Source organism: Sander lucioperca, chromosome 13 (assembly GCF_008315115.2).
Source record: "Sander lucioperca isolate FBNREF2018 chromosome 13, SLUC_FBN_1.2, whole genome shotgun sequence".
NCBI lineage: Eukaryota > Metazoa > Chordata > Actinopteri > Perciformes > Percidae > Sander > Sander lucioperca.
Window position 1 is genome coordinate 32,087,553 of NC_050185.1, and position 20,277 is coordinate 32,107,829.

At 39.3% G+C, this 20,277-nt stretch overlaps 1 protein-coding gene across 4 annotated transcripts in view; it reads right to left on the reverse strand.

The window, feature by feature from the left end:
• The window catches only part of gria4b (glutamate receptor, ionotropic, AMPA 4b), a 135,113-nt gene extending 121,980 nt beyond the window's left edge, over positions 1-13,133 (reverse strand). Inside the window, exons 1-2 of one of the 4 annotated variants that reach the window (XR_004899147.1) lie at positions 12,688-13,132; positions 7,156-7,314 (exon numbers count right to left, since the gene is read on the reverse strand). Coding sequence is in view for 3 of the 4 variants with exons in the window: in XM_031308111.2 (XP_031163971.1) it covers positions 7,156-7,314; positions 12,688-12,778 (250 nt within the window). In the remaining variant the exon portion in view is untranslated. Of the gene's footprint in view, positions 1-7,155; positions 7,315-12,687 lie in introns of all 4 variants that reach the window. The other 3 variants (XM_031308111.2, XM_031308109.2, XM_031308110.2) reach the window with 3 other exon arrangements.
• Between the last annotated feature and the right edge of the window lie 7,144 nt (positions 13,134-20,277).

Sequence of the window (20,277 nt, forward strand, 5' to 3'; positions counted from 1 at the left end):
ACAGCTCTCTTAAATCCTTTACCCACTCGTTAGAGGTTCATTTATTCAATATCCACTTTCCAACTCTCTGGTCATTCTGCTCTTTGCAACATGAAGACATTCTCACCTTCCCTGTTCAGTTTACTCAAGTCTTCTGTCAAAAATTGAATTACCACCTCGTGGTTGTATGCCTGCATCAACCAGTCAAGTTGTAGTTTACATCCATGTCAGTCCAGAATCATACAATATACTGTATGTAGTGAGGACTTTGAAGGAATTTAATGAAAGGTATTGAGTGTATTTTTTGGTGAAACATGGATGCTTTACATACATCTTTAACCCGGCAGCATAGAAGATCTATACATTAACCACAGTTTCAAGGTGATCACCGAAGATTAGTGTCACCAATTCAGTGTCCAGCCAAATGTCTCCCCTTCTGTTCCTGAGTTATGGCGTTGAATAATGGCCAGAAAATTGTTTTTGCAAAACATAATTATGTCACAGTGAAGTTGACCTTTATTTTAACCCTAATAGACATTCATGTGAAATGCTGTCATAATTAATTAGCATATTAATTCATGAATTATGGCCAAAAATACGTTCTGTGACACAAGGACCTTAACCTTTAACCTCCGAAATCTAATCAGTTCACCATTGAGTCAAAGTGGCCATTTGTGCCAAATATGAAGAAATTCTCTCTAGGGGGTTTTGAGATATCACGTTCACAAGAATAGGACGGGTGGACAGACAACCTGAAAACATAAGACCTCTGGCCACTCTACATGACTCTGCGAATTTCCACCCAGGGACACATAAAGTGTTATGATTTAAATTGAATTTTTGTAATTACCAAGATCTCTGCTTGCAGCAACATTGCTAATAATAGGTCCAAAGGGACAACAAACATGAACAATCAGACAGGTTGTAAACTAGTCAACAATTTAGCCAGATTATCTTAACTACTTTATTTGAAGTGAGCACACCTGAAATATCGCTAATAATCCCTCATTGCACAAGAAAGCGGAGTGCAGGCAACCCACCAAATAAAATGCTCTGTAAACCGAGATGAATGTTTACAACAAACAGTTTAGGTAATCATTTTACTGTTCGCTTTTGTTTTCTCTTCCAAATAGGTTTGATTACGTTGTGTCTGATCGCCGGACTGCTCATGTTTGTCGCCCTGTTGGATCTTTTTTTAGCGTTCTTGTCGCATTTCCAAATCTCAGCAATCAATACAATGTTATTTTCACAGAGTTTAGGCCAGAGAAAGATCAAGGAGACCATCCACATCCGACACAAAAGACCATCCATGAACAGAGCCAGCTCAGATGTTGACGACTGAGCCAGCTCCATTCGCTGAAAGGAGATGGTCAGATATTGTACAGGAGAAAGTGCCCAAAGAAGCCAGTTAGCGAACCTCAAGATATTTTGTAACAATGTTATATATGTTAATTAACATTAACATATGGGTCAAGAACGGGCTTTGAAACTGGAAAGTTGCTGCGAAGAAAAATAAATTAAAGCTGCTATTTTTGCATCATGTTAAACAGTAAACAATGCCAAACATGCAACTGCCACACTTTCTCACTGTTAGGATCATGTTACTTCGAAGCCAGGGGAAGTGTTGGACTTCAAGAGACAATAATCAGTCAGGATACTGGGATTTTTATCACAATTTTGTTATGGTGTTAAAAAGGTGGTGTATTCCTTTAAAACATACAATAATGGGACAGCAAGACAAACACAAAGATGTCTCCTTTATGCTTCTGTACGTGATTTAAAAGTGTGCTGAACAGTGATGTTAGCTTATAGCTTAGTTAAGTTAATATACTGTACATCCAATACTGGATGTTACAGTTCAGCTCAGTGTTCTTCATTAGATGTAAACAATTGAAAAAATTACCGGAGTCTGTATGTCTGACTGTCTCCTTAAGTAAAATCTGAGAATTTCACTGCAGTCGCAACCTGTCACCAAGAAAGAAGAGTTCTCCTTTCAATTATTTCCTTCTCGTATATGCTCCTTACTTTCGTTCCACTTCAATGTGGAGAGTCTGACCTTAGAGAATGATCCTGCAAAGTATTGTTGAGGTGATATCTCCTCAGAGAGGTAATTTTCTCACGTGTGTCAGCTGCATTTCACTAAAAACAGATGGGATATCCCAAGTTCTTAAGTATTACACAAGTACCGTGGTAAGAGTGCATCGATTTTCTCCCTTGTTTTCAAAGATATTTCACTGGTGATGTTGAGAACTCGCTTCTTGTACACAAGCCACTGTCAGAAACACCTGGATGTTCTCATTGACTTTCAGTCTGAACTCCCAGGGGACATGTCCTCACATCCAAAGGGACAAATGGTTGAGAAGTTCAAGGACTCACAGACTCTTAACAGTCACTCCGACTCTGACTGTCCTGAACTTCAACACATTACCAGCAATGGCACCTTGACAGCAAGGCAGAGATCCATGAAATGATCGGCACGCTCCCTAAGTGTTTCATAATAAACCAGGCAGGCTGCTATTTAGGCATTTTACTTACGGCCCTTCCAAAGAGTGAGAGACGAGTGATTTTCTGTTTAATAGCAAAAAAAGCACAGACAGACTGAAATCTGCACCCAGTATGTTTTCATGCCTCTTTTGAGCATTCTGGAAATAATTTCAGTTTCTGTAAAATATTGATCCAAGTGATGCATCATGCAGCATTTGTAGGTGACATAAGGCAACAATAAACATTTCACTCCCCACAGCTGATCTTCCTCCAGGCCAGTCAGTAATAAATGTGTCACGGTTTTGACCTGATGGCCTCTTTCAAAATGTCAAATGTGGTGGTAAGGTGCAGCTTTTCTCATTGTCACATAATCTGATAATTGTGTCTGAGACATTGTGTGCAGACAACTATGTAATGAAATGAAACCAAATGGAGGGGCAGAGACCAATAGACTCTCCTCACCAGAAGTACATTTAAATTAAGACACAGGTAGTAAATAAACACATGCATTATTAACTATGCTATATGTATCTCATTAAATCTGTCATCAATAAATAAGCCTCTGGTGCACAGCTGAATTTTACGGCCTATAAATTTAACTTTCCAATTCTAAGAGGATTGCATTGCATAGTCTTGCTCTAAAGGATATGGCTGATGATAATGTATATTTTTCTTATTGTCAACAAATCCCATGAAAAGACCAAAACCAACAGACGTTCCTATTCTGTCCAAGTCCATTTGTTCCTACTGAAGGTATGTAAATCATTTCTGAAATTAAAAGTATTTTTTTAAAGCAGCTGGTCACTGCAATTTTTAAAAAGTTTACTCAAACTCATACTCAAACAGGAGTATGAGGTGCATTTGTTGGGGAATATTTTCAGCAGCGGATTAATACACATTTGGTGTTCATGGTCATTAAGGATTCCAGTGCAATGGTGGTGTGACTCATTGATGTGCAACGATCATTAAAAAAAAACAAAACACGATAAAAGTAACAGGCTTTGGCTGTTAGGATCAGCTCTTTTTTGGTTTTGGTCTTTTCATGGATTTGTTGACAGTAAGAAACACGTATAATAACATCAGCCATATCCTTTAACACCACTGCGTCTAGAATTTCAATACATTATCAGCTACTATCAAAAAAGTCACTGTGGCAAACAGTAAGTGTTTTTCCATTTACTTATTTTTGAAATTGTGTGTGAAAATATGAAAAAGAAGCCCATTTGTTGGTGTACCAATAAAAACAAACAATGTGCAATGGAGACAGACTCAGCGAATAAATCATGACGTACATGCTCCTACTCCACTGGAGAGATGATAAATAGCGGCAGACGACAACATCAGATCTGTGTGCCATATTTCTATTTCTATATCGTTTTCCATTCCAAGCTTGAAGTTTGTTTAATTACATCATTTCATTGTGCCCACTACTTCTGCAATGTTTTAATGGCACCTGATTGGAAAATTAGCACCACCAGCTGTTTATCTTGATGAGTTTAACTCCAATACAATATTTACATTATAGTAGTGAAAGGAAAAGCACATTCACTTGTTTTTCTGTGATGATTTTCTCGAAATGCGGTTATAATTTGTGCTACATTTGGACAGAAACCTTAGTGGTCTTGCACTTAGACTTCTTACACTTAGTGGTATGGTGTTCTAACACATTAAATTCTAATATTTAAGGACCTAGTTATTTACATATCTTGGAATATTTCCTTTGTTGGCAGAAGCTCAATTTCACCCCATGGAGTTGAGCACCACAAATTAATTCTGAGCCTGTGGGAGACATTAAATACCACCGCTGAGACAAATGTCTTGACCACGGTCTCATTTGTTAATGATAATTATACCAAGGTGTCACAATTAACTTGACACTGATACCTTTTTTGCTGGGTGAACAACCAACAGTAGGACCTTTTTAAAGTTGTGAGATAACCAACTACATAAAATGTTAATAGTAACTTTATATCATGGAGACCACACAGTTAATCAAAAAAATGAAACATAATTGATCAGTGTCTGGGTCTACAGAATGAGCATCAATGACAATGGCAAACATACAACATTTGTCCCCGTCCTCCCACCAATTGTCCCCATCAGCCTTCCTGACAAAAGCATGCTGCCGAGCCCCTAAATGGCCTAATCTCTCTTCGCAAATTAGCTCCGTCACTCATCTCCCCTTTCCAAATGTATGCTATGCCCTTAAACATCACATAGTAACAATGCCTATTCATAACCATTATCTCAGGGCCTACGTTATTGGAGCGAAACAGGGGACGAAAAGGAAAAAGGAATAAAAGCACTGGGAAATGTAAAATGGGGGGTGAAAGCAAGCGATGTGGTTCGATCTCAAATTCCCGCTGGCCCTGAGCTAGCAGGGCCATTGATTGGCTCATGTAATTCTGCTCTGATTTGGCCAATCAATGCGCTGCAGACTTGCTTCCTGTGACTGTGCAGCCATTAGACTAGAGGTGAAAAATCCCATAGTTTCTTCTGTTTCTGGAACTATATGGTTTACACCCATCCACACACTCCTCTATTATAGGACAACTGCTGCTCTCCTCTCATTGCCCCGGCCATTGAGAGCTCCTTTAACAGCCAGTTTTCTGTCTCACTGCCTCATTTCAGTGTCTGTATTGACCGAGTAAACACAAAATGCCTGTTTCGAGGATGGTGTAAACTTGCAAGTAAATTACAGGGGAATGCAAAAGGATTATTGAAATAAAGATGTCTCAGATACTGCAACGCTGGTATCTTATTATAAGAGAGAAGCTACTTTTGTGCATAGTATTAAAAATATTTTAAGTAGCCCAAAAAAGATACTCAAACACTAAGTATTAGTTTGGATCTAGATCATTATGGTTATGTATAGGTTTCCTTTAAATAATTTAAACACACTGTATATTTATGTATTTTTAAACTAAGGCCACATTAATATTTATGCTCTTTCAGTCCACTGTTTAAATATACTGCAACTGCATATTTATGTGTGCATATATACTGTACATCACCCTGCAAATGTTTTAATTGCTCATCATATATTCTATTATTGTGCTCATAACCCACTTTTCTATTTTTTCACTGCATTATTCTATCTGCTTCTGGCACAACTCATTTCCCCACTGAGATCGATACAGATTCATCTACTGTAATTTCATCTTAGAGGTAATAATAGGCAAAACCTTACAGATACATTGTTTTTAACAACAGTTGAACTGAATGCTTACTGTAGGTCAGCATGGTTTCAAGGTTTCCAATAATTTCACATGAGAAAAGCTAATATAATGTTGCAGAAGAAAACTAGACTTTTCGTTTGCTGCAATGGTGCAGAGACAAATATACTAAATGAGTTGAAATGGACAGGTTCATCAACATTTGTACTTCTCTGAGTCCTAACTCAGATCTGAACACACAAACATTATACGTAAACATTTTTTGATTCAGTGCGACTTACACCTTCCAAGGATATCATTATCTCTATCATTATCTCTATCTCTAGCGTGTCCATAAATCCATTTAGAAATAATAGAAAAACAGGAACTGCTGATTCTGCATACTTTTAATGGTGCTAATTTACCAAAATGTAACACACACACACACACACACACACACACACACACACACACACACACACACACACACACACAAACACTCTCAATTACCAAACAAACATAACAGCACTTCATTCTCTGCTTAATTTAGCCATTGATTTTTCTAACACCAGATCACATCACAGATAGTAGAAGACATCAGGCTGCAGTGTTTTATGGCCTTTGTGGAAACCCCCACCTCCCTGCACACACACATACACACGGGATCATTACTAAAAACAATCACTGCCTACTAGTATTTGGAGATGTAACCATGGCAGTGTGTGTGATTGTTGTTTGTGTGTGTGCTTACAGCTGCTGTCCCCTTCAGTGTGTGCAGCTTTGCTCAGATCAGATGTGAGCCAGCAGACACTCACAGACGCAGCTGTACTGCCACATCGCACGCACGCATGCACGCCCGCACGCCCGCCCGCCCGCCCGCACGCACGCACGCACGCACGCACGCACGCACGCACGCACGCACGCTGGGTGTTACCAAAACCTCCTCTGACTACTTGTGTTTCTTATTTTTAGCGATGCTGTCTGATCCCAGATCACAGCAATTCAAGAAACATTTCACATTTTTTTAATAAATGCTCTCTTTCTAAAAAAGAAATGAAACTATCTATCTCATGTCTGTGCATTAAGTACAGAGCTGGAGTCTATATGTGATTAGCCTAGCTTAGCATAAAGGCTGGAAGCATTGGAAAACAACAAGTCTGGCTCTGTCCAAATTTCAAAAATACACCTAATAACACATCTAAAGCTCACTAATTAATGTGTTGTATCTTGTAACAGAAATGTAAAAATGACAACTTGTGGTTTCAGAGGAAGTTACATGATGTAACCACATCACGTCTCCAGCTTCTTACTACAAAATAATGTTGAACCATTTCTTTGATTTCAGTACAATGTTATTATTACCAATAGGAATGATGGTGAAATCAAGACCCCGATTGTAATTAAACTGAATTATTCTTAAAAAGCCAATAGGTCAGACCCCGGTTACCTCACACACAGGAAGTCTCATTTTCCTGTTTTATTGCGATTAAAACACCACAGTGCACATACACAACGGGAAACAGTGTGACTGACTTACAGGCGTTGGTGACGGCGAAGCTGTTGGCCGTCTCGATGTTGTCCACGTGAGGCACCAAGTTGAACGGGGCCTCCGAGGCGTTTGGGCTGGTGTTGTGCAGGAAGATTGCCAAACGAAAGGCAGTGTACTCCTGATCAGTGTTTCTGATGAACAGACCGCCTGAACAGACGGGGGAGAAACACAAGTCTGATGAGGAAGCACACCAGAAAAGAATCCACTCTATCTCACCCATATGTTTAATCTTAAAACAGACAGTTCAACTATTTCTGATGAGCACAGAAACATGAATCAAGTGAAATGAAGGCAGAAAACTCCACACACGTGATTTTCACTGAATACAAAATAGGGTGGCCACAGAAGTTGTTGTTGAGTTAGCACTGACCCATCTTCACTGTACACTAGAAGATTTCAGTTTCAGAGAATGAAACAATGTGATTTGAATATACATATTCTGTGAGGAAGGATCTCAAACTAAAGATCACAGTGAAATTATACTATTCCTCCCCTGCTGAGGGCCACCTGGAGCCTCATCAAAGTTCCTGTTTGGAGACGTAGAATTGGACTTGTCCAAGTTTGTCATTGTTCCATATTGAACGAAGAAGGTCAACCTGCTGGTGGCACTAGAGGAACAGGTTAAGTCAGTAGGATACATCCTCTGGGGATGATGAATATCTTTATCAAATGTTGTGCCAATCGACCCAGTAGACGTCAAGAAATTATAATGGATTGGTGAAAACTTTGACCTGCTGTTGGCACTCAAGGAAACGTCAGGGGATCACCAAAGTCATTAGGATTTATCTTATGCAGTCCACGGATAACTGTAGCACATTTCATGGCAATCCATCAAATAGTTAATGAGATATTTCCATCTGGACCAAAGTGGTGGAACAACACGCAAAACCTTCATCTTTATGGTTAAAAAAATAACTACCTGGTTACCAAGTTCGGGAAGGATCACGATCAAGGTTACAAGAAACCAAGGTCCTTGTCAGGTTAACATTAGTTGTATTCAGGCATTTGAACAAACGTCTGCCGTTTTTCTTGTGAGGACAACCTCAACATGGGGTTTTAAAAGCTTTTACCAAATGTGTATTAGGGTTTTACACACTGTTTTGATAGCTGTGGTAGGAGAGGAACCTCTATCATATTAAAGGTGGACACAGCTGACTGGACATTATATATGAAATGTAATAAAAGTCCGATATTGGTCTGGTAAATCACTATTGCTGACAACACAGTGTTAATCCTACAGTATAGCAACTCACGACTCTTGAAGCACCACTGGGCTTTGTCACAATGTAGGATACAGTGTGATTAGCATGTAAATCACCTTTATTTCAAATCAATGCAAGCAGAAAAAGTGATATAATATTCCATGTATACCCTTCTGGATCAACACACAGGTTTTTTACGCATGAGCAGCTCCAGTGTCAAAAATCAGTTTGGCATCAGAGATAAGACATTGCTCTCGGTTTCTTTCTTCTTCTTTTTTTACATTACAGCCTTCTTCAGCCTATGTATATCTTGACTGTGCTGTGTATATCTTGTTGTGCATGATTGCGCAAATGTCAGTGGTGTTTTAGGTTTGAAGAAGGTTGCTTCACATTTGAAAATCTAACTTAAGGCTATATTTCATGGAATCAGACAGTATAAATGTCAAATAAAGCAAAATGCCAGCATGTTCTTTACATGGCTGACCTCTTTAAAAAGGTAAGATTTAGAATATTTTACTACTTTATGATGCCCACTCATGTAAATCCTTTCCATCTTTTTGCATCTAGTAATGGTTAGAAAAAGCACTGGAGCAGCTATGATTTCCACTGTGATGGTTTCATGTACCATTGACTCACACAAATGCTCACAGGAGGTGTTAATTCTGGATTTACAAAAAGAAAATGGTGTGATAATTTTGATCATCTTGGCAACTGATCAGTAAGAATTCCCTTTACATATTTTAAATTTGGAAATGCCTTAATGCTGACTAAAAGAGGAGAAAAAATCTAGCTTTGACCTAAATCCTGCTTATTTAGCTACAACTTTCCCTTCTGCTAGAGGTTACACCAAATAAGATTCAGTACAGAAGTACACACCGTAGGGACCCAAGACTTTGAAGTCTATAAATGCCATATGGGTTGCCAACAACAACACTCTTGTGGCTCCAAAGAGCCTTTTTGTTTTTTTAGCCTATGTCCATCTGGCATGTGGATGATGACATCCGATCACAGGCCTTTGAATTTACACGTGCTATTATAAGTGATCTCAACACTTCAGCTCGCATTGTGATCAGATCTTCATATGCAAATTAGGCAGGCAGAGTTGGCCGACTTGCCAAAAAACATGATGTGACTCAGTCCTAGCTCAAACGTACACGGGTATTTTTGAAAACTGGGGTTTACCCTCTTAAAAAAAAGTGCTTGTGCGGGATGTCCGCAAAAAAACCCCAAAAAAAACGGGTGGCTACTTGGCTGCAATGGCGCATCGATCGCTCCGCAGCGCATTGTGACGCCTCTGTTCCTCAGTATAGTGGAAGAGTAACTGTACATTTATGTGTAAAAAAGTAAAGTCCTGTTTGCAGTTAGAACCAGCACTAGGGCTAGAAGATATGATAATATACATTGTCAAAACAACATAAAAATGTCTATCGTATAAATTTTTCTATATTGTTTGACACAATGTCAACAAACCAGATGCTGAACTGCGCTACGGCAATATTTACGTCATTTGGACAACGCTTTACATTCTGATCCTTGCACGTTATGTTCACTTTGCATTAAAGTTCTTAATAAAATGAGAAAATACTCAGTACTTTTCATTTGTCAAGTGTTTAATTCACACAGGAGTATACAAAAATAGGCTTTACCATGCGGTTATTTATTATAGAGTATTTATTTTATTGAATTAGCAGAAAACATACAATACATGTATGTATATTATTATTATACGTATATATATGTATACATGTGATATATATCCTTATCGAGATATCAAGTTACCTATAACGGGATAGAAGATTTTGGCCATATCAACCAGCTATGACCAGCGCTATTTTGGCCACGTCCGCCATTGCACGAAATGTCGCCTCATTTGTGATGCCTCACATAGGAGATAATGGAGCACACTCGTTACAAGCCCAAAACTCTGTTTCCCTGTCTACATCAACACTGAAAACAGAGTTTCTGAACATCTTCACCCTGGAAGAAGTGGTAAAATATCTGTTTGCATGTGGGCGAAAGGCAAAAAAATGCATAGAAAAAGCTAGTTTTACAAAGAGTGTACGTGTGAACTGGCCCTAGGTCGAGGGAAGCAATGTAGGATACTATCATGGGGTTGTGTGTAGCTTTTTGACTAGCAGCTTAAGATAGTAGTTGACAATTAATTCATTCATTTACATCTGGGTGAGGTCCATTCTCAATGGAGATCACGTCCATATGTGGTCTTGCAATGTATTCTGCGTGCATTTTCATCTGCATTAACGTGTGTTTTTCCTTATCCAGATAAGATACCCAGATCACGACTTAATACCAGGTCTTAGTGGAGTCTACATGTGTGGTTATGTAACTGATCTCAGTTAGTCTAAGAATCTGGCAGCACCTGACTTTACACACACACACACACACACACACACACACTCACACACACACACGCACACACACGGCTACTCAGATGATATTATGATCTTCTAACGAAAGCTTCAGGATCCTGTTAATCCTGAAAGACCTCTGAAAGACCTTTAAGTGTTGCATGACATATCAATTTGCTTTACTTTGAAGGTTATTTCAATCAGTGTGCTTTGCGAACATATAGACTCTTGGTCATTTTTATGATTATTCTAAGAGTACGTTTTTCTGGATGCGATTGATTGATTGACTTCCTGTCGAGGATGTCTCCCCTGCCCTCTATGAAATGCAGACACTACAGCAAATGAATGAATAATAAGTGGGATGTATAATAAATTCTCAAGATCTGTCTTTACGAGTATCACTGGTGTCAGAATTTATCTGTGGCATTTGCAAAGCATGTTTGCTATGACTGTATTTGTGCACTTGTTTCTGTTCTGCAGACATGTGTACACAGCAAATTTCACACTGTTAATAAGTGTTGATTTTTTAGTGACAATTATTTGAAGCTGACGAGTGTTGATTGGAGATATGTTTTCCCTCTCTGAAACGTAATGAAGCTCTGTGATGGCTGCTCAAATTATACAAAGTGTTAATTGACGTCTGGTGGGAGAGGAAACACTGGCACATAGTGGATCCCAGAGTTCGTTTACAGGGTTGAGAGGGGAACTATGACGACACTGGTATTAAATCAACGTTTCTCATCATTGGCAGCAATGCTGTTAGCCAAACGCGATGTAATGAGAAGTGGTTATGATTTGAAAAACATTGGGAAAATGTGTCTGAAATTCTAGAAAACACTATATAAGCAAAGATTCACACACGGCAGCAGTAGTTATGCTTAAATCAGCAGCAAATATTACTTGATTGTTCAGCATGATGGCACAGCAGTTCCACAGGTTTAAACCCCTACACAGCTCAAATGTCCTCAGTTTCGGGAGTGCTGTTCTGTAACAGACCCTGACCTCTGACCTGACCTCTGACCTCCCCTGGAGTGGCCCGGGATTCGGGTATCACGTTGATATAAAAGGACAAGGGGAATCATTTGAACAGCTTGTCATTTTTCATCAGCCTGACTGGTGCTGATGTGCCTCGACTCATGTGCTACAAGCAGGGGTGCAGTGGAGGGTAAAGCCACGAAAATGTTTTTTATTTAATTCAGGAGATAAGGTTTCAACATCGTCATCAGGATAAAGAAACAATTTCAATTTGTACAGAAAAAAAGCGTGAATGACATTATTTTTTCTGATAATTGATTTTTTTGGGAGGGATGTGATGATCAACAACCGGAGGTCACAGTTTGCCCTTCTTCTCATCCCCTGCCTTTAAATCAACAAAGTCAATCTGCCTGCTAGCGAAATAAAAACCATGAATGCACCACATTTTATATCATCCCATGACTGTCAAGTTGTTAATTGAAACATGCAGATGTTTAAAAATAAAAGTGTGCAACTGGGAAAAGAGGAACAGAGGAGCTGTAAGGGCTATGGGACCGTGGCAGAGGTTTATTGCAGCACCAGGACTGGGGGTCTGCGAGAGTGTTAACAGCAGCCAATGCACAGGCAGCCTGCATGGGGAATACACCACACACTTTGCTGCTCTGATCTGCTGCAGTGGCGGAGTGCACTGGGATACACTCTAGCCTGCAGATACAAAGCGCATTAGGTGTGTGTGTGTGTGTGTGTGTGTGTGTGTGTGTGTGTGTGCACAGCACCAACAGAGGAAAGAATCCTGTCTGCATGTGGTGTTTCAGAGAATACAAATTAAAAAGACTGCGGAAGGAAATCAACAATTTCCACTTTGAGTAGTGCTGAGGTGTTAAATGGCAGGGCAGAGGCAGCGGACAGGACGTCCACACATTAATTCACATGATTCATTTTGTGGTTGGAATTAACATTAAGGCTCACAAACTCACCGATCTGAACACTGCTCGGGAAAGCACCCATTGTCAGTCCCCAAAAGCCAGAGAATATCAACAGAAACCAGTCGCCAGAAGAAATCCTCATTTTGTTTCGGTTATAAACTGATGAGAGACATCGAGCAGGTTTAATTAACACCCCAGGGGCAAAAGCAACATCCCAGGGTAAAAACGAATAAGATTTAAAAAAAAAAAAAAAATTAAATGCCCGTTAAATATCCATGTCGTCTTTGGATGGCTTTTTCTTGGATATCCCCCCGCAGTGCCGCTCGTTTGTACCGTCAAACTGCGTCCGTCCGTCCGGCGTTGGAGATTTTGCGCACAACACCACCAAGATGAGGGGGGGGGGGAGCATCAGCCAGCGGCGGCCAGTGCGTCTGGATGCAGCTCAACTCACATCACAGCAATAACACACATGCGCCTTTTACCCGACCGGGGCAGGCAGGAGGGGCGTCAGTCAGTCCGCGCAGCGAGTGTCGGAAAAGCTCATTTAACAGCAAAACTTCCAGAGCTGCTGATGCGATAATACACAGTGAATGTCTGCGATGACTGAAGACTGACAAGGGATGTTTATTTACAGTGTGACACATGATTACAGATAGCTCTTTTTACATGTGAAGATAATTGTTCTTAACTCTAACATAAATCTCACTGTCCTCTTCGTGCTCAAATCATTTTACATAAAGCCGTTTTAAAAGGAGCTATTTAAAATGCACCAAGTGCCTAATTAATAGGATCATAATGGACATGCTACAACCGATACTAAAGGTTTGTTGTCTGTGAACTTTTGCAGGATTAAGATGGCTTCAGACTGGAGTTTTTAGTCTCATTTCTAATGTTTTACTATAATATCAGGATGTTAAGAAACCTCCACCCTAATAAAAAGGGGACCGTTCTGATTTAAAGCTGTATTGGTCAGTGTGATTAATTCTTAAACTTGGGAACTACACCCAAAAAGCTTTCGAGGACACAGTTCTCTAAACTTGTACTTGGACCACAGCAGCATCATGTTCAGTGTTTCAACAAGAACATGAATATAAATAGCAGCAACAATGTCAAAGACAAGCAGTGTCAAAGTAAAAAAAAAAAAAAAAAGTTGTCTTTAGCTGCAGTTCCTCTAATGGCCACTGCCACTAATGCTGTGTCCCAAGAAAACTCTACTCTAGATCAGTGATTCCACAACCAGCAGCACTTAAAGAATACGTTCATTCATTTTGTTTTAAGTCTATTTCAAAAACAAGACTTGTACGTACATTAAAATAGTTTTGGTCACTTCCAGATGTATGATGGGGGATAAAACAGAGAACAATGGGGAAAAGGTACATCTAGCTAAAACTAATGCAGTTTGATACAACAGTCCTGAAATAAATCCTACCTTCATGAACATTATAGTGTTACGTTTTTTGTTGAAACTGTTCAGAAAGGTCTTGATTTAAGTGCATGGTCATTTTGGAAGCTGCAGTTTGTGGTGCTACATGGCGTTATACTGACTGACGTCTTATTTTTGTACACCCCACGTATATTGATAAGGGTAAGCTGAATGACAGAGACACTCCTCTGTGTCAGAAATAGCATATCTGTATAATTATGAAGCTAGAGCCAGGACACAGTTAGCTGAGCTTATAGCATAAAGACTGCAAAGCAGGGGGAAACGGCTAGCCTGGCTCCCAAAATGTTGCACTATTCCTTTAAGCTGATGGTTTGGTAAACCTGAACTTTGTCTCTTTGATCAAATGTTGCATAATTTCAGTCAGTAGCATCACTTCAAAAATTTAATTTGTTTAAAGTTATTTGGAAGTTTTTTTCATCGTCCTCTAAGGAGAAGTGAAAACCAGTGTTGTGAGACATTAAGGGAGAGTCTCCTTGGGGGGATGCAGTTAAAGTAGAAACCGCAGGAGATAGTGAAGTTGCAGACAGCTCAAGTTTAGCTGATTTTGAGGTTTCTAGTTGCCTCAGGTAAACCTGCTTGAAAATGAGTTATTATGTGTGAGACACTGTTGGAAGCAGTGCAGGAAGTTGATTTTGCTTTTGTCGATGTGAGAAAGGCTGGGTGCCATCACTAAACCATCGTTCGAGCATGCTGGGAATCCAAAAAAAAATCTGTTCAAAGGAGGATCAGCCCACATTTATCCTTGAGGAATATAAGTTTAAAAAAAAAAACAGGTTTGAAATTTCAATCTGTGACTCTACAAGACAAGCGGCCATCTCTAATAATATTAATGGAAGCTTAAACTCCCTTGCCACAGAAAAGCATATTACCAGTAACCAGGTTACTGATTAAGGTGAATATATTTTTTTTCACCTTACTGTTACTGATAATTATGAGTTTTTAAAAGTAATTCAAAATCCCTTGGTCTTAATTTTTTAGATATTTGCAATTTCGCCATCTGTTAGTGAGGATTATTGGATCCAGTTCTTCAGCCCCGAAGGCACCAGAATGTTTAGACAAGATGTTTGAGGCTTCTAATGTTCTAAAACATATTGTTTTGTATGTTGTTAATCACAAAAAGGTAATTCAACTCTGATTCACAAAGGGCGGGACATGACAGCTTCTCTGTGATTTGAAACTCTAAAGCAAACATCAGACTTGTTTGCTCACGATGATATTTTTGTAACAAGTGTGACAAACTGACCTCCTCCAGCCAGTTCCAATCACCGATGAAAGACCTTTGAGCTGTGATTATTTTGTTGCACATACAGTTACCAAGGTCAAGAATGAACTCTGATTCCTTTTTTTCTGTATTCCATTATATTTGCGGCCACAAAGGTCTGATTTCCCCACACAGATCAATAAAGATTCATTTTATTTACACCCTTTTAGAAAATGCTGTTGACGTTTCGAGAAACTGATATGATTTCAGTGAATACACTCATCAGTCTGCCAATACTTTATCACAAAGCATTATTAATGTAATTCTCCAGCATATATTCAATATAGGCAAAAACAGTTTTGCTTATCTTTTAAGCTTTGTTGCTATGAAGCAGAAAGTGGTCTCTTACGGTGCAACAAATCTGTAAAAAGCTATAGCCCTCCACGGATTGTTAGGCAGATGCCTCGCTTCCTAATTGCAGTTCTTGGAATTTGCATCATATGTAGATCTCTCGTTGAAAATATTAACTTTGGTATAGCACTTAAGGATGAGGAGCAAAAAGCACAAGGTTGTTTGTCTCCCAGTTTGAGGTTGTGTACAATGAAATGTAGCGAAAAGATTGAGACAGTTCATCTCGAGTCAGTGGGTCACTAGTCTCGCATTGCCAGACCTTCCTCCAAAGCGCTGCAGAGGAGGGTCTGGCTAATCCACACAGCATTCCAGGCATTCCTGGTTTATTGGCATTTCTGTAAACCAACCACAATCGTCTTGTGTCACTAGGCGCTGGATGGAGCAGTGGTGCCTCTGCAAAATAGCCTCGGGAAGGAACTTGTTTTGGTGGAACGTGTACGTTCAAGTTGTTTTAGTTGTGCAACAGAAAACTCAGATTGGACAGATAGTCTAGCTAGCTGTCTGGATTTACCCTGCAGAGATCTGAGGAGCAGTTAACTAATAGTCCTCATAAATTGACCGAGTTTAGAACGGCAACACAAAGAAAGCGGAAGGTGAGTGACATCCGGCCGAAATGAGGGACATCCGGGGTAATTTCCGGCGGCACCTGAACAATCCTGGAAATGAAACGTCGTCGATAAAGACTAGTGGGTCACAAATGTCTGCACATACTTTTCACATTTCTAGTTTTTATTGTCTTGGTGCCTGCCTGAACACAAAACCCATTAAACCAGACCATCTTAAATCTTTTGTGGAAAACTACTGTAAATCTCTGTTCCAACGTGTTAGAATTAGGACCTGTAATTATGTTGCTATATTAAAACAAATGCATTTCATTGGCTTTTCACATCAGCCCTCAAGTTAATAAAAACAAGCACATTGTAAAGGATCTTTATAGTCTTTGGATAACCACTGTGCTGTTTTTGTTTGACTTAGTGCGTGAACAACAACTCAACAGGACTTTACTGTGTACATGGGAGGGGAGCTGACCGTGGGGCTGAATGCTTCTGGCTGAGTTACTGTGGCTGACTTAAAGAACTGCTACAGCTAACTGGATTCTGGGCATCCTCTTATTTTCTAAATTCAGAGACAAATAACACAGCAAGCAAATAGCATGATAAAGCAATGGAAAATAACAGATTTTATCTCATTTGTTTGATCCATGACAAACAGAAAAATAAAGATGCCAATTTGTGGCTTTATGCATTCTCCCAGTCCTTTTGTGCAGCGTGTCCATAATGGTATCCTGGCAACATCATTGCAGCTGCAAGACTATGTAATGCAAGGCCAAGTCAGTGAAAGACAAATACACATCAAGGATATTCATCTTTCTGAGGATTGTGTGGAATGACTGAAATAGCTATAAAGAATGGAAAATGCCTCAAGGTAACAATCCATTGTATTAAACATTGTGATTTACTTGTGCTCCCCTGCAACAACAAATCTTTCAAGTGCAAATTAGACAGTCAAAATGTATTTTAATGGTTAAAGATATCTATCAGTACAAGAAAAAAAAAGGTATCATCACTATTTTGCAGGTTCTGAAACCGAGGACGTAATGATCAAAAACAACTTATATTCATGTTGAAAAATTTGTAAACGTTCCAAATTCCAAAGATGCAGACCTTGCACGATTTCCTTTAAGACGTGAAACTTGTCTGCTATTTTTTGGTTGGAAATTTCATCTTTTTATTAAAAAGTAATGCATTTATCAGTGCAGGTATGATTCAGAGAGTAGATTTTCATGCTGTGACTACAGTGGATTTCAAGCTATATTAAGGTTTGTATTTGAACAGTCAGGAAACTGTTCATACACTGACGTGCAATGCAGAGTGACTAATGTCACTAAATGGCACAGTATGCTAAAATACTTCAGGAGGAGCTGCTGCTACTCTCCCTCACACTCTGCTCCCAATGGATTAGGGTCTGAATCTGACCGACTTTATGAATGGTCTGTGTGTGTGTGTGTGTGTGTGTGTGTGTGTGTGTGTGTGTGTGTGTGTGTGTGTGTGTGTGTGTGTGTGTGTGTGTGTGTGTGTGCGTGCGTGTGTGTGTGTGTGTGTGTGTGTGTGTGATGGACCTCTGCCATAACTCTGGAGTTTAACAGATGGGAAGCCTGCAGTAGGTTTTTCCTGCTCACACCAGGGGTGACAGAGAGTGTTGTCCAACTGCTGTTAGGGAATCCCGTACACACACAGTGTCGTTCTCTACTTGCGCGCGCGTGTGTGTGTGTGTGTGTGTGTGTGTGTGTGTGTGTTTGTACAAGAAAAATCAAGTTTGCAACTCAACAGGATTCCTCCACCCTCATTTTAGTAAAGTTGAGAATTCAATTTCCAGCTCTTGACACCCAATTTTTCTAAGCTGGTTTGAAAAGTATAAAATAAAATGCTTTTGATCATTTCCAGTACTGCACAGAAAGAAAAAGAAAACAAAGATGGCAAAATAAAAGGTTTGCTACAGTAAAAGGGCTCTCCTTTCCATTGTGAAGTATCCATTCAACAAAACCATCTGCCAAGCCGGTGACGAGTCGGAATGGAACTACTAATGCAGTCAGACGAACCGTGGACAATATAACATCTTCAAAAAGAAAAAGAAAGCACTGTGACTGTCTCCATGAAGTGGATACAATCAAAATGTTAACTTTTTAATTTGTTATCAAGAGTAGCTGTGATCAGACCCTTGAAAAGACAGTGAAGTGCTATAAGTAATATTTAATATGACATGTCTTGTTTTTATTTGTATTAACCAGGGTTTTAATAGAGATTTAGTGTCCCAGGTCTACACACCGTGTGATAGAATGTTTTACCCCAACAGGAATAATGCAATACTTATAAACCATAAAATTATAATATAAAATTAACCATTGGTGGTGCCTGAGATTTTTTCCTTGCTTTGACAGGTTGCAATGATGTATTAGTAAGGCTATGTAACTGGTTATAAATATATGAAAAACCAGAAGGAAACTCGGAGAGCGCATGCCCTATCTCACAGTTGTAATGCAGTGTGAAATATCCCAGTCGGGAAATCATTTTCCCAATTATTCCTACAACACATGAATGCAACACAAACCTACTGTATCCTGCAATGTTAACGAAAGTGAAAAAGTAATTAATGCATCTGCGGCCCGTTATTCGGATCCGCTTCAAAATTACATGGGTTTTTCATTGGGCCATGCTACACCCTTCCACCAATTTCCATGATAATCGGGCCAGTAGTTCTTTCGTAATCTTGCTGACAGACAAACAAACCAACCAACCAACCAATAAAGAAACAAACGGAGTGTGTCAAATATCTGTTAAACTGGTGGGGACATAGTGCCTCTAGCCCCACCGTGGAGCCACCTACAAAACATTAATAAACAGTAATACTGTTATAACCACCATCTGTCAAATTAAGGTGGGATTACATTATATGGGACTTAACATAAAGTATTAGGCCTCTCTGCTTCTGTAGAAATATAATACAAGCATAGACACTGCATGTCTTCTGACTGACTGACAAGAAAACCCACACAGGAAGGCTGCAGCTACCATGTCTAACGGCAGCAGACTGACACACCACCTGCTTTAGCCAAACACATTCTGATAAATCAGTTGCAGCATGCACATGTAGTCCTATTTTCATAACCAGATACAGAAAATCTACCCAGGTCACCTTGGAACAAGTGTAGAAACAAAATCTGCAAGAACTGACTTACTTAACAGAACCCTAATGATTTTTCACCCGTGTAAAAATCAACAGACAGGTCTGAGTTTCTAATACCCTTGCAGAGAAGTTTTGGTGTGCACGATATAATCTTAATATTAATTTTAAAATCATGGAGGTACCTGTTCATCAAGTATTACTTTAATAAAAATGGGTATATTACTCGTAATATACACCTAGATTTATTTGTATACTGCAATGACATCAGTGGCATCACAAGAAGATTTTAATATTGTAGTTGGTCAATGTTGAGCCACTTTAAGCTACTTTGTATCCCACTAGGTAGATTAGTACTGTAGCACAGTACTACATAGCATCATATAGCAGCATATCAGGGTTTTTTTTTTATATGAAAAGTAACTAAAGTTTCAAATAAGTGGAGTAAAAAGTACAATATTTGCCTTTGAAATGTATTATAGTAGTAAAAGTAAATAGCAGACATTGGAAATACAGTACTTGAGTAAATGTACTTACATTTCACCCCTGAATATCTGTACAATCCTGGCAATCCATCTAATAGTAAAATTTCAGTCTGGACCAAAGTGGTGGACCGACTGACGACATTTCCATCCCTATAGGGCTAAAATGACATGCTGATCAGAAGTTAGCTTGGAAAATAAATGCTTTTGTGTGTCTGTTTTGTCAGTTTCATAAACCTGCTTAACAAACAAAACAAGACAAAAAAATAACCTCCTTAGCATAAGGGGTCGGGGACAATTGTGGTTCATACTTTAACCTCAACCTTCCCCTAACCTAAATGTGACAGAACGGGTGGAAAATACCATTTACATGTTTGTCATATAATCCAGTTCATGCAATGTCACATAATCTAATTTGGGGT